Source organism: Podarcis bocagei (genome assembly GCF_964188305.1).
Source record: "Podarcis bocagei genome assembly, chromosome: 7".
NCBI classification, from domain to species: domain Eukaryota; kingdom Metazoa; phylum Chordata; class Lepidosauria; order Squamata; family Lacertidae; genus Podarcis; species Podarcis bocagei.
In genome coordinates this window covers 5,633,366-5,646,975 of record NC_138132.1, presented here as the reverse complement: position 1 = coordinate 5,646,975, position 13,610 = coordinate 5,633,366, and the positions used below count along the sequence as shown (strand labels likewise).

At 53.8% G+C, this 13,610-nt stretch overlaps 1 protein-coding gene across 1 annotated transcript; it reads left to right on the top strand.

Annotated features, from left to right (window-relative positions):
- Nucleotides 1–1,023: 1,023 nt before the first annotated feature.
- On the top strand, nucleotides 1,024–13,572 carry CCNP (cyclin P; the record flags this gene model as incomplete). The annotated part of the gene is made up of 9 exons (XM_081202285.1): nucleotides 1,024–1,173; nucleotides 1,385–1,456; nucleotides 3,289–3,382; nucleotides 4,546–4,652; nucleotides 5,847–5,945; nucleotides 6,393–6,548; nucleotides 8,530–8,688; nucleotides 9,639–9,817; nucleotides 13,318–13,572. 9 exons carry the CDS (start codon nucleotides 1,024–1,026, stop codon nucleotides 13,496–13,498), a joined length of 1,197 nt encoding a protein of 398 aa, XP_081058411.1. The 3' UTR covers nucleotides 13,499–13,572.
- Between the last annotated feature and the right edge of the window lie 38 nt (nucleotides 13,573–13,610).

Here is a 13,610-nt window from a genome sequence, read left to right as displayed (position 1 = left end):
GGCCAGTCGGTTTAAAAGTCTGCTTGAATCTGCTGCCCAGTCCCAGAGCGGCTGGGGTACGAACAATGAAATGGGTATTATAAACATGCTGACTACAGGTAAGCTCTCTTCAGCCCAGTGGGACTTCTCTCCTAGTAAACATATCTAAGGTTGCACCCCTTTCCTTTTTGTAAACAACATTATTATTATTTGATACAGCTCCACGGTTCTAGGCTTCCATGAACAGCCTCCTCCATGGATGATGATGATAATAATAATAATAATAATAATAATAATAATAATAATAATAATAATAAAATAATTATTATTCATACCCTGCCCTCCCCAGCCAAGACCGGGCTCAGGGCAGCTGACACCAGGTATAAAAACGATTGAAATACAACTTAAAAACAAGATTAAAATACAACATTAAAATGTGTCTGCTTATGGTAGCAAAAGCACCTCTGGCCCTGTTGACCTCCCGTGACTGGGGAGGGCCAGCCCCTTTCAGGATGGGAGCCCGTGCTGCCTAAGGCCTGCCCACTGGGTCTGTCTTTGCTAATTAAGCACAGCTGGAGTTGCAGCTCACTTGGGCCTGACACTCCCTGGCAGAGCTGACCTTCATTCCTAGCCCTTCTCCGGGGACCATGTGGGGGGTGCAGGCCAAGCCCACCGCCTTTCAAGAGAGGAGATCCTGGCAGACTGCAAGTTTGTTGGTTTGCTCTTGTGGTGGGGGCTCCTGGGGGGGGCAGGAGGGTTTGGGGTGGGGTCCTTAGTCTCCCTGCATTTTTCCCCTTTCCACCCTCTGCTGCCAAAGAGCTGTAGCTTTGGGAAAGGCCCCTGAGTGAATGTGGGGGTTGGTTTGTTTTTCGGGGGGGGAGCACTGTTCTGTTTGGACCGGTGTCTGCAGAACCTGTCTCCCACAGCAGGCTAGCCCCTTGGGGGGTACCTAACAGAGACCCTCGTTGGAAGCTGCGTTCCCTGAGCTGAGAGGCCCTGCCACCCATTCCCAGATGTGGCGGGAGAAAGGCCTGCACTCTGCACATGCCCAGAAACGCTCTCTATCAGAGCGGCATCCTCCTAGCATTGCAGAGGAGGCTTTCTCCACCATCCTGGCCTCTCTCTTTGCTCCCCTCGGTGGAGAAGTTGCTGCAGCGACCTGTCGGCTTCAAGCTGGGGTTTGAGAGGCCGAAGGTGGGGGTACATTTGCCCCCCAAAAATCCCAGCTCTGAAGTGGCTGAGTTTTAACTTCCCACATTTTGCTCGTGGTCACACCTGTGACCTTCACTTTGTCCGAGATGCTCCTTGGCAAAAGCCCATGTGGGGGCTGATGGGGGGGGGGGCAGAAACCAAAGTGGGGGAGTTCTGCCCCTTTAACTCCTCCCTTAAATATGTTCCATTTTAGGCAGATGAGAAGAGGGAGCCTTTGAAAACCAAGAACAACAAAGGTCTGAGCAGTGAAAAAGGATCCAGGAAGGTGGGTCTTCCAGGGGGTGCATTGTCAGAAGACAGGAAATATTTGCAGAGTGGGGGGCAGAGGTGCAGCCTTGAAGCTGCCCCCCCCACTTGCTCACCTGGAAGCAATGATGTCATTACTTAGCTTTGAGCACCCATTTCCGCCTCCCTTTAATAGTGAACTTGGGTGCTGAGTGCCAGCAGGATTGGAGCCCCCAAGGTTTTAGTAGGGGGCGCAGAGAAGCACAGCAGACCTTCAGACAAAACAGCCTACGGGGCAACAACACGCGCCTTGCAAGCAAAGAACTGGGGGAGGACTGAGGACGCTCAGTACCTTGGGGTGTGGGGTGTCAGTTGGGAAAGAAAACTGAGGTGGGACAGGTTGGAAGGGGGGGGGGGGAGGATATCCCAGAGGGGAGAATATTTCTGACTGGCTGAAGCCCCGAATAGGATCAGCCCTCTTAGACTACGCTGCAACATTTTGTTGCAGATTCTGCACTGACCTTCACTTGGAAGGGAGGGAGGTAAAGGCGTTTTGCATATGCTCAAAAACAAACAGCCTCTTCTTTCAGCTGGGTGTTGGCACTGCAGAGGTAAGTTCTGAGAAATGCAAAGTCCCAAAGATGGGAGGTGAGCAACGCAGACCTCTTGGAAGATAGGAGATCAGGGGCTGAACATTTGCCACGTATATTGGGGCATCAAGTGACCACGTGAGCCAGCTAGGAGGCCTATTTGTCTACTGTGTTTCTATTCCAGCCTTTTCTCCAAAGGGTTCCAGGTGGTTCCCTCCTCATCTAACCTAGGGTTACCAGATGTTCCTGGGGACAGTCCCCGGATTTGCAAATCTGTCCCCGGACAAATTCTGTCCCCGGAATGTCCCCAGATTTGCAAATCTGTCCCCGGGAAACGTGGCAGCCTCAGCAGCCCGGAGCCAGCCTGGTAGCGCAGTTGGCTCTGGCTGGCTCCAGGCTGCTGACTGCCACTGCCAAAGGGCAACTGGGGACATCCGACGGTACAGATCTCCTGCCCCCTTCCCCCCTTTTTTTTACTGATAGGGGAGGCTTAGGAGTTGTGGGTGGGCGGCCGTTGCCCAGGAGGGGCGCAAGGCGCGTGGTTTCTCTGCCGGGCAAGCTGCAAAGCCCTTCTTTCGCAACCTGTGAAACATAAATGCGCATTTTTAAAACTGCGCATTTATGTTTCACATGGTGCGAAAGAAGGGCTTTGCACCTTTATGCAATATGCATGTGTGCTTGGGTCCAGGGTCTTTGGCCTCACCATCCCCACTACTGACTCCCTGTTGCTACTCAGCTTCGGGGGGGAAAGTGTCCCCGGATTCATTGAAAAAAATCTGGTAACCATAATCTAACCCCCACAACAACCCTGTGAAGTAGGTCAGGCTGAGAGAGGCAGCAATTGGCACCCAAGGTGAGTGTCGTGGCTGAGCTGGAGATTTGAACCCTGGTCTCTCCCAGGTCCTGGTCCTGTGCTCTAACCACTACACCACGCTGGCACATTGGTGGTGGCCCCAGTTGTGCCTCTGCTTACAATCCCAGGCTGCAAGGCTCTGAGGAGGCGTTTTAAGATGCAGGAGCTGGTTCACGGAGCCCTGCTCTGCCTCTGCGGGGGTCACAGGTCCAATCTAGTGCTCTTGCGGCCAAACTGTAGTGCTGTGGTTGAGACCTGGGAGAGACCAGGATTCGAATCCCCACTTGGCCTGGGTGACAGCCAGTGCCTCTCGGCCTAACCTGAAACATTACGCCGCCTTGAGCTCCTTGGAGGGAAAAAAGCGGGATAAAAATGCAATCAATCCATCAATTGGCCCCCACCCCACCGCACCCCAAATCTCTCTTACAGCGGAAGGTCCCCGGGAGTCATGAGAGGGACGTTGCTTCTGAGAAGCCGGGCGCTGTCTGCCCCAGGACCTCAGCAGAGCCGGCTTTGCAAAGAGGTAAGGGAGCTCCAGGCAAAAGAGTTTGCAGGATGGCATAAAAGTTGGGAGGCCTGATGGGGAGGGAACAAGAGTTGGCCTGGGGGCACTTCCCATATTGCCTCCTGCCTCCTGCTTCCCCCTCCCCATAGGCTGTGAATTTTAAGTAGTCCTAATCCAAAGCCCGTTAATTCTTACCAAAGTGCCTGGAAACCTTGAGGTCCCGAAGGACACTGCCCAACCTCCCTGCTCTCCTTGTCCCAAGACAGGGTCCTTCGGGCATGCGGGGGACTTGCACCTAGTCCCATCTCCACTGTTAACGGAGAAATCTGAGGGCTCCCTTGGACAAAAGAACAAGGACACCAGCCAGGAATACCAGAGCAAAACAGCAGCCAGTAGGCTTGGTCTTGATTGAAGACTGTCGCAACAGGACTCCCACCTGCCACCAGGTGGAACAAGATGGAAGCCCTGAACAAAAGAGAACCCAAACTTTTATTAGCTGCTAATCCCCATTTTACACCCCCCCAAAACTACATCACTCATACATCACAGTTACATCATGAAAGGGGAGGACTGGTGGCCGTAATCTGAGCATCCTGGACCCTGCCCCGTGGTTCTCCTTGCCCTCCACCAAATACCCGTCAAGTATAGCAAAAGAGATCTTTACATTTCCCTGTTTCCCAGCCAAGTTAATCACACCCTTTTGCCTTTATCTGGGTTTGTTGTTTCTGGAACGGCTACCTGTCTGGCACTCAGGTATCGGGGTGCCAGGGATTATCACTCAGGCAGAGGGGCTGCTGAGTAGCTGAGCTCACATGACTATATGATTTTCTGAAGTTTTCCCAGTGAGCCAGTACATAGATACATTTATCAGCGAATTCTTACATTTGGTATCGTGCAGCAAAGGCCCTTTGAATAGATAGGAAGAAACTGTGATGAAGTGTTTTGTGGGGACAAATCACAAAAGTCACAAAAGTGATTGTGCTGATTTTGGTAGTGGGCTGCATGTGCATGATATCTGCTGGAGGGGCAACCCCCCCCCCCAACCTATACATAAATTCCTGAAACACAACCCATTGCATCTGGCACAGCAACATGCAGAAGCATCCGGGTGCTTTGTGGGGAGCTCAGGCAAGCGAGCCAAACTGCACCACAGCGGCTGTCTCTTTCCTCTCCCACCCCAGTTTCTCCCGCCTCTGAGGTCCTTGTGGAGGAGCTCTCGCAAGCCATGTTGCGCCTGGGCATGGGTCTGGAGAAGGAGTATGCCTATGACATCTTCAGCAGCCTGATGGTGAGTTGGAGGGGAAAGGTGACTTCCATCCTGAGGACCAGTGTTGGAATCCCCGCTCCCAAGAGAGGCCTCTGTGGGCTGCCCTCTCTCAGAGGATTTTGGCTGGGGCTGTTGCCCTCTTCCCCTGCCATGGGGGCTTCCCAAAGGCCCCTTGCTTGGCCGGTAGGGGACTCAGAATTTTAGAGTTGGGTGGGACCTCCAAGGGTCCTATAGTCTGACCCCCTGCAGTGCAGGAATGCCACCCAAAGCACCCATGACAGATGGCCATCCAGCCTCTGTTTACAAATGAAGGGGAGTCCACCACCACTGCTCAGCTGTCAAACAGGTCTTACCATCAGGAAGGTGGGATTAACAGATCCACATTAATTGTCAAGTTGGACGAGACCTTCAAGGGTCCTCTAGACTGATCCTCTGCAGTACAGGAATCTTTTGCTCAAATCTGTGACCCTCAGATTAATAGATAATAATAATAAACAATTTTTATTTCTACCCCACCCTTCCCGGTTCAGAAAACTGGGCTCAGGGTGGCTAACAACCAATTTAAAACACTTAATTGTAAAAGCAGCATAAAATACAGTATAAAAACATGAATAACAATAAAATTCAAAGTTCAGAAATCAATTTAGAAGAAATGCATCTAATAAGCATTAGATAATCCCCAGGGCTAGCTGGCTGATTTGGTCCTACTTGGGCCAGCGAGGAGACCAGGGGAGAATTAGCTGTGGGGTCTCAGAGAGGGAAATCTTCATAAAAGGAGAGGGGTAGGGAAGAGAAGGGAAATAGAAGATCAGGCTGAATTCAAATTAAAGGCCAGGCGGAATAGCTCTGTCTTACAGGCCTGGTGGAAAGAGGTTAAATCCTGAAGGCCCCTGGTCTCATGGGACAGAGCATTCCACCAGGTCGGAGCCATCACTGAGAAGGCCCTGGCCCTGGTGGAGGATAATCTGACTTCCTTAGTTCCTGGGACCTCTAAACTATGGTTATTCATGGACCTTAAGGTGCGGGGCAGACCAGGAGAGGCGGTCCCGTAAATACGAGGGCCCTAAAAGCCCTAAGAGCCTCCTGTTCTACTGAGTGACAGCTGTCACAGCTCCCTTGCTTTGTCCTCTCCCAAAAGACGGGGGTTTATGAGAAGAAGGGAAGGGGCGATGCAGCAACTTCAGGGCTCCTTTCTCCCCCCTTTCCTCCCCACAGCAGAAGCAGCCGCATTACGCCTTCCGGGGGCTTGACGTGCCCAGGTCTGTGACGGGAGAGATGCGCGGCCTCATCATCGATTGGCTGGTGCAAGTGCATGTAGATACCAGCAGGGAACCCCCCCCCAAATGTCTCCCCCCCTGGAAGAGCGGGTGGGGAAGTTTGTTTGGGGTGGGGCAGCAGGAGGCCCTGAGTTTCCATCCCCTTGCAGCCGACTCAGGTGGGCAGGGAGGCATCCAGGGCCGGCTCTGCAATGAGACAAGGTGAGGCAGGCACCTCGGGTGGCAGAATGGGAGGGGCGGCAGGTTTGGCTCCCTCCCCTTGCTGGAGATGCAAACTTCTGCCCTGAAGGGGGTCGCCAGGGGGGTCCTTGGAGCAAGCAAGGGTTGGGGGCTTGGTGGAGCCTTTGTTGTGGGGCAGGATATCGGGGAATGGCGCCCCCAAAGTCATAGAATCACAGAGCTGTAGAGTTGGAAGGGACGAGAAGGACAAGCCGCTCTGGGGCGCAGAAAGTTGTGTCTAATCCTGATTCTGCCCACCCTCCAGGAATACCTGGCCCTGGCGGAGGAGACTCTCTTCCTGGCCGTCTACCTCTTCAACGCCTACTTGAAAGCGGGCCGAGTGCGAATCTCCACCCTGCAGCTCCTCGCTGCCACCTGCCTCTTCCTGGCCTGCAAGGTAGAGGAGAGCAGTTGCCCTCAGGTGAGCAGGAGGCCTCAGGTGGGAGGGGGAGGCTCTGGTGCCCGGACCGGGGAGGGGGGCTGCCCTAGACTCCCACCTCTAGGAGAGGCGCTTGAGACTCTGCGCCAGTCAAGGGGGCAGTTTGCACTGAATATCTGTGGCTGGGCTGTGGCCTTGGTTGGGGTGCTTCCTCTGGTGGGCTGATCCTGCACAGCTCAGGGGGGTCCAGGCTGTGGGGCTGGCGCCTCTCCTGCGCAGCCCAGCGTTCCTGCAAATGAGCACCTTGTGGGGGTGGGCAGGGAGGCCCAGGGCAGCAGGAGGAGACTCAGACAGGCGCCTCTCCCATCGCCTCCCAGCTTATTTTTTTTACTTGCTATGTTGTTAATATTGCTTTGCCTTGTTGATTTGTTAATCATATTGTCAACACACTGCTCCCATCTCCATGAGGGCTGCAAGATCCCAGGGGTTGTGGGGGGGCACACTTTCCAGGGTCCCTGTTCCCTTCTGGGACAATGAGGTACAGCAGAGACTGCGGTGTCTTCGTGAAATGTGGTTTTATTCGCATATATACGTGACCTGCAAGGGATGTGGGTGGCACTGTGGGTTAAACCACACAGCCTAGGACTTGCCGATCAGAAGGTCGGTGGTTCGAATCCCCACGACGGGATGAGCTCCGTTGCTCGGTCCCTGCTCCTAACAGTTTGAAAGCATGTTAAAGTGCAAGTAGATAAATAGGTACCGCTCCGGCGGGAAGGTAAACGGCGTTTCTGTGCGCTGCTCTGGTTTTGCCAGAAGCGGCTTAGTCATGCTGGCCACATGACCCGGAAGCTGTCCGCTGGCTCCCTCGGCCAATAAAGCGAGATGAGCACCGCAACCCCAGAGTCAGCCACGACTGGACCTAATGGTCAGGGGTCCCTTTACTTTTTTATATGTGACCTGCACCTTGATGGGGGGATTCCAGAACATTTGCATCCTATGGGGTTTTGCTACCTCCCCCCCCCAAGGAGCGTTGGACTCAAAAGGACAGCAAAAATCTCTGCGTCTCTTGGTTCTAGACTATCACCCCCCCCCAGCTCTCTTGGAGTTCTGCCCCCCCTCCTCGTTGTTACTCCAAGGAGCTCCTGCCAGCCTATGCCATTCAAAGTTGAAACTCTAAACCTCTGCCTGATTCCTTGATGAACCACCACTGACCTTTGGCCCCTGCTGACGGCCCCTTCAACTAGCTCTGCCCAGCTGGCTTGGCTCCTAAGCAGAACAAAATCCAGGGCATTTGCATGATTCCCAAAGTTTAGCCCAAACTTCTCTAAATTTTACTACATCCAGGAATGATGGGGAGGATGTGGCACCCAGGAATTTAGGGGAATCTGGGCCCCCAAACCCATAACAATATAATATGACATGGTGTAATCAGGCAATGTTTAGCTTATTTTTATATCATTTTTAATAAGTCTCCCACCATATTTCAAAGCATTTATCATCATAAACATTTTTTTTAACATACAAAGTTACTTTTTGATTTCCCACCCCTCCTTTCCTAATATTTGTTTTTTAGCTGTTTTATTGCACACATATTTTGACTATCCAAACCCTACTACCGTTAAATCTTTCACGAATCTGCTGCTTATATTTGGCTTATTCTTTTTTAGTTGGCCGTTTGTTAAATATTGTTTCTTGGGTTTTACTTGTTTCGCCGACGATCATGGGATCTATGCTGTACTTCTGATGTCCTGTCACGTTGCTGTCACTTATTGTTTATGAGTCCCTTTGGGATTCACTTGACTGGAAAGTGGTCAGGGAAATGCAGTCTCAGAGGTAAAGAATCATAGAGTTGGAAAGGACCCCCAGAGGTCATTCAGTCCAACCCCTTGCAATGCAGGAAGCGCAGCTGAAGCACCCATGGCAGGTGGCCACCCAACCTCTGCTTAAAAACAGCCTTGTGAGGGAGACTGCCCACCCACCCACCCCTTTCTGCCGTTGTCTCTCCTCCCCTCCCTCCCTCCAGCCGTCCCAGCTCTGCTTCATGATGGAGGACTCATTCAACCAGAAGGAGCTGCTGCGCATGGAGCGCAAGATCTTGGCCCGCCTGAAGTTCGAGCTGCACTATGCCAACCCTGTCCACCTGCTGCACCTGCTGGCAGAAGTGGGCCACTGTGCCAGGGAGGTGAGTGTCCGTCAGGGGTCTCCCAGGCCACAGCTGACCCCTCACTTTCCCTCTTAAAGAGATTCTGGGGCTCAGAATGTAGCCTTCCCCAAACAAGGAAGGATTGGACTCTGATTAATAGAATACACACGAGGCTTGACCAGCAGGACTCTGGGAGGAGTACGTATAATAATCATCATCATCATTCCTGTCCGCCCCTCGGCCCAGGTCGTTTTATTCACAAAAGAACTTTTTACACAGTGTTCGTAAGAACCAATCAGATTTCCTCTGAGCATTTCAAAAAACCCCACGTGGGGACAAAGTTAAAGTTAAAACTACAAAGAAACTATTTCCTACTTGAGCGTGCATAGTAGTCCAGAGTAAGTAAAAGAGGAAGGAAGGAGGAATGCTTTTAGGAAACCCCGGAGGTCATAAATAGGAATAAACAGGAGAGGCAGGATGGCAGTATTTACCATCTTGTGAACTCTCTTCCTGGCCCTTAAGATCTACCTAAAAATTAACAAACTACATCAAAGCGACCTTCTATCTTTATGTACTGAGGATGCCTGATGAAGCAACTGGCCTGTGTTTCAGAATGCTTATACTGTACGTGCCTGTCAGGTGTAGAGAAATTGGCACTAGAGGGAAAATGGCAGAGGTGCAGAGGCTTGTGGGATTTGATCAGAAATTATTGTCAATGAATCAAACCCAGTCAACGCAATGCTTTCATCGCGGACACAATGGCTTAGATGCATATTTCGTAATTCCTCACAGTAATCCCATCTGATCACTACATCAGAAGTCAGAGCCTTTCCTCCCCGAGTGCAGCTTCTGCACATGCTCAGAGTCAAGAATGTTGCTGCTCCCCTTGCCTCCTGCTCCTGGCCTGACCTGAGGGCAGGGGCTGGTGGGGGCAGGACTCCTGGGTCCCCCTTCCCCCTACTTGCTCTTCCTCCTGCCCCTCCCCCCAGGTGCTCCTCTTGGCCATGTACTTCCTGGAGCTTTCGCTGGCCGACTGCGACTGCCTGCGCTTTGAGCCCGCACAGCTCTCTCTGGCTGCCCTGGGCCTGGCACAGAGGGTGCTGCCGGAAGAGGGTTCCAGGCTCTGGGATGCTCTCCAGGAAGGTGTCCGGAACCTTCACTCGTACAGGTAGGAGCAGACCCCTGGACCCCCCTCCCCGGGAGGGGGGAGGAGGCAGCACAGGGGAGCCCACCTGCCGGCGTGTTTTCTGGGAGGCTGGCGATTCTCTGTGCCAGATTTCATGCCACAGGACAAAGACTTTTCGGTTATGAATAGGTTTTGCAATTCTAGGATTCTGAAGAACTGAAGTTAAATTCAGAAGCTGCTTCTCAGGCCCCTAAGCTGCCACTCTGGGGACTTATGTGAAGTCACCAATATATTTCAGTCTTGGAAAGGGCCTTGCTATGCCCTTTTTAATTTATTGTCCTTGATTTAGCTGAAATTCCTGCGTTTCAGGGGTTTGGACTAGATGACCCAACTTTACAGTGCTAAGATTCTAAGAACCTATGAAGAGCCTGTCTGCCCCATCTAATCCCATAGCCTAGACTCTCAGTGGTCAGCCAGACAGCGGTCATTTGGGGAGCCCCACAAGCACCCCAGCACCTGCTACTCAGAAGCGTCACTGCCTCCTGTGGGAGGGGGTTCCGTAGGGGCTGCATGAAGGAAGACGTTATTTTCTCTCTCAGGGTGGGCCAGGAAGCCCCCTGGTCAAATCTTGCCTCACTGCGGAGTGGGAGAGTGTGCTCTTGTGGGAATGTTCAGGGATGCAGGAGAGGATATATTGTTTGATTATAGCCTTTCCACCTTGTGTTAACAAGTTCACAATTTAGCAGAGTGACATTCCCCTTTTTAAACACACAGCGGATGCGTTTGCTCAGGCTCGCTAAAGCCTCTATAACACGGGTGTCAAACACAAGGCCCGCGGGCCGAATCCGGCCCGCCAGACCTCGTCATGTGGCCCGTGGCATCAAGGGCGAGGAAGCGAGCTTCTCCTCCTTTTTACTGGTCCCGACCCAGATTTTAGGGTCCGCACTCTGGCGGAGGCTCTCTGCCTTTCTAAAAAGTGACCCACGCAAACAGCCTTCCCTGCCTGCTTGCAGACATGGCTCCAACCGACGCGCCCCGACGGCACTGCCTACCGGCCGGTCCCACAACTTTCGCCTGCCTCGCGAGCCGGGCAAAGAGGCTTTCTGCTCTCTCAGTCCAGTCCGGGGCTTGCTGCGGAGGAGGCGGTCCCGCGGAGCCGAGCTCGGAGCCGGCTGCCTCCGCCCCTCGGAGCCTCCCAGGCACGGCTGCTCGAGGGGGCGGGTCGCGCTCGTGGCAACTTTTGGAGCCCAAGAGAGCCGCGGAGGCTGGCAGCGAGGGCAGGGAGTGAGAGCCACGCTTGGGACGCCGCTCGCTCACTTGCTCGGGCCGCAAGAAGAGGCCACTGCGGCGCTGCAGCTGGCAAGGAGATGGCCGGGGTTGCGGGCGGCGGGGCCAGGGGCTGGCTGGGGGTCGCTCTGGTGAGTAAGTAGCGGGGCCGGCAGGCGGGGAAGGGAACGGCGGAGGTGGGTGGAGAGCGGGGACCAGGCGCAGATCCTGCCGCAGGCGGCGCGCCCTGGCTGGGCTGGGAGAGGCGAATGCTGCTGGTTCAGCTGCGCAGAGTGGGGTGGAGGGAGGCGGGCGGGCGGGCGGGCGGTGTGCCACACAGCAAAGCAGGGGCGCCTCCCACCCCGAAGAGGACCGCGCCGGCATCTGGGCGGCTGGAGCAAAGTGGGAGCCTGCCAGCAACTTGGCTGCGGGAGCCTGGCTACGAAACACCGCCCCCCTCCCCACGCCAACACATCGGCTTTCTCCGGGCCGGAGGACTTGGCAGATAGCCCCCTCGCCAGGAGCAACTGCAGCAGCTCGGGGCCCCAGCAGGACATCCTGGCCACCCGCACCCACAGTGCCGCTGGGGCTCCCTTGCAAGGAAGAAACTGCTGCTGTCCAAACTGCAGCTCCGTATCCTCCGACTCCTGAGTGCGGCGGCATTTGCTTCTGCTCTGCTCTGTTGGGACAGGCTCCTGTATCCTCCCCGTTGGAGCTCCAGTCTGCCTGGAAGCCCATCTCGTCATCTTTTTAAAAAATCATTATTATTTCTTCTTCTATTCTTATTTAAAATCGTACTGGAATAGGTATATTAAATAGTGTATAGGTTCAAGACAACACACACCAGTGCCTATGGAAAAATAACTTTGAAAAAGTCCTACAGATACAACCGGCCCTATGAGGGTGACCAAACTGCTGATGCGGCCCCCGATGAATTTGAGTTTGACACCCCTGCTCTATAATAACTGTTCTGGTATTTCCCCCTTATTCCCTCATAAAAGGTAAGACACGACACAGTCTTCTATAAAAGTATAAAAAGAGTTTATTCACATTCTGTTCACAATCGGATCCCAGAAGGCAGACTTAGCTTAGAAAAGTAACATACACCTGGAAACTATCTCATAAGGGGACAGTCCCTCTTTCCTCTCGGCTGGAGGCCAAGAGAGCATCTTTGGCTAAGCAGATGTTGCTTCTTCGACGAAAGTAGTCAGAGAGAGAGAGATGGCTGCCCTGCCATGCTTTTGTCATTACCTGCACAGGTGAGGCCACGCCCACCTGTAGTCACATGCAGAGGCAGTCTGTCCCAGCCCAAAAAGAAACAGGAAGTTTACCTGCTGGCTGGACAAACATTCCTCCCCATGTGTAAGCATGTTCACTCTAGGAATGTTGTACTTGACTGCTCTTGTGTTTCACATCCCACAGCTCTGGCAAGCTGCTGCCCCCTCTGCCTTTGCCCCTTATGGGGGTGATACTCCCTCTTGTGCCAGGGTTGCTGCAGGGACTTATGGGGTGATGATGCTTGACCTTTACAGGGAGTTCTGCATCTGGCCTGTGATTCTTGGGTCCGTTTTGCTGCAGTGATGCGCTCTGGCTGGCTGCCTGTTCAGAGGTCATTGATTCATATACCGTATTTTTTGCCCTATAGGACGCACCTAGATTTGGGGGGGGGAATAAAGGGGGGGAAATTATTTTTTTTCCCCCAGGCACGGGGCTGGGGTGGGGGAAGCTCGGGCTTCCCCCGACGCCAGCCCCCAGAATGGGACCCAGAACGATGCCGAAGCGAGTTTGCGGGGCTGGTGACGGGGAGGAGCAGGCTTCTCCCCCCCGCCAGCCTTCTAACCAAGTCGGGGGACAGCGGGAAAGGCGCGCTGCGCCTCCCCGCTGTCCCCCAAGCTGGCGGGGCTGGCGGTGGGGCTCTCCTGAAGCCTGGAGAGTGAGAGGGGTCGGTGCGCACCGACCCCTCTCGCTCTCCAGGCTTCAGCGAAACCCTGCATTCACCCCATAGGACGCACACACATTTCCCCTTCATTTTTGGAGGGGGAAAATTGTGTCCTATAGGGCGAAAAATACGGTAATCGTAGAGTTGGAAGAGACCCTGTGGGTCATCTAGTCCAACCCCCTTCTGGATTAGGCCAAGGACCTGTCTAGACCACCATCCTGTTCTCACAGCAGCAGGAGAGTTGCCTGTGGGAAACTGGCAAGCAGGATTTGAACGCAAGAACAACACTTTTCCCTCCTTTATTGCTGCCTCCCTTTCTGCCTCTCTCTCATTGCAGTGAGTCTGAGCTGTCGGCAGTGCACCCTCCCATGGCCAAGGCTGCCCTGCGGGGGCCCAGCTCCACCCTCCATGCCACTTTCCTGAAATACTCGCGGCCTCAAAAGCTCTGCACCAGCACCAGCCCCGCCATCACGACCTCGGAGTACCTGAGCTGCTTCCTGGGAAGCCCCACTCCATGAAGAGGGGTCTGCTGTGGGTTTGCCTTTAGGGCCCATCGCACCACGTTGCAGGGCAAGAGGAGCTTTCCCAGGCCTGCTCCATGGAAGAAGCATGGGGTGGGGTGGACCAGAG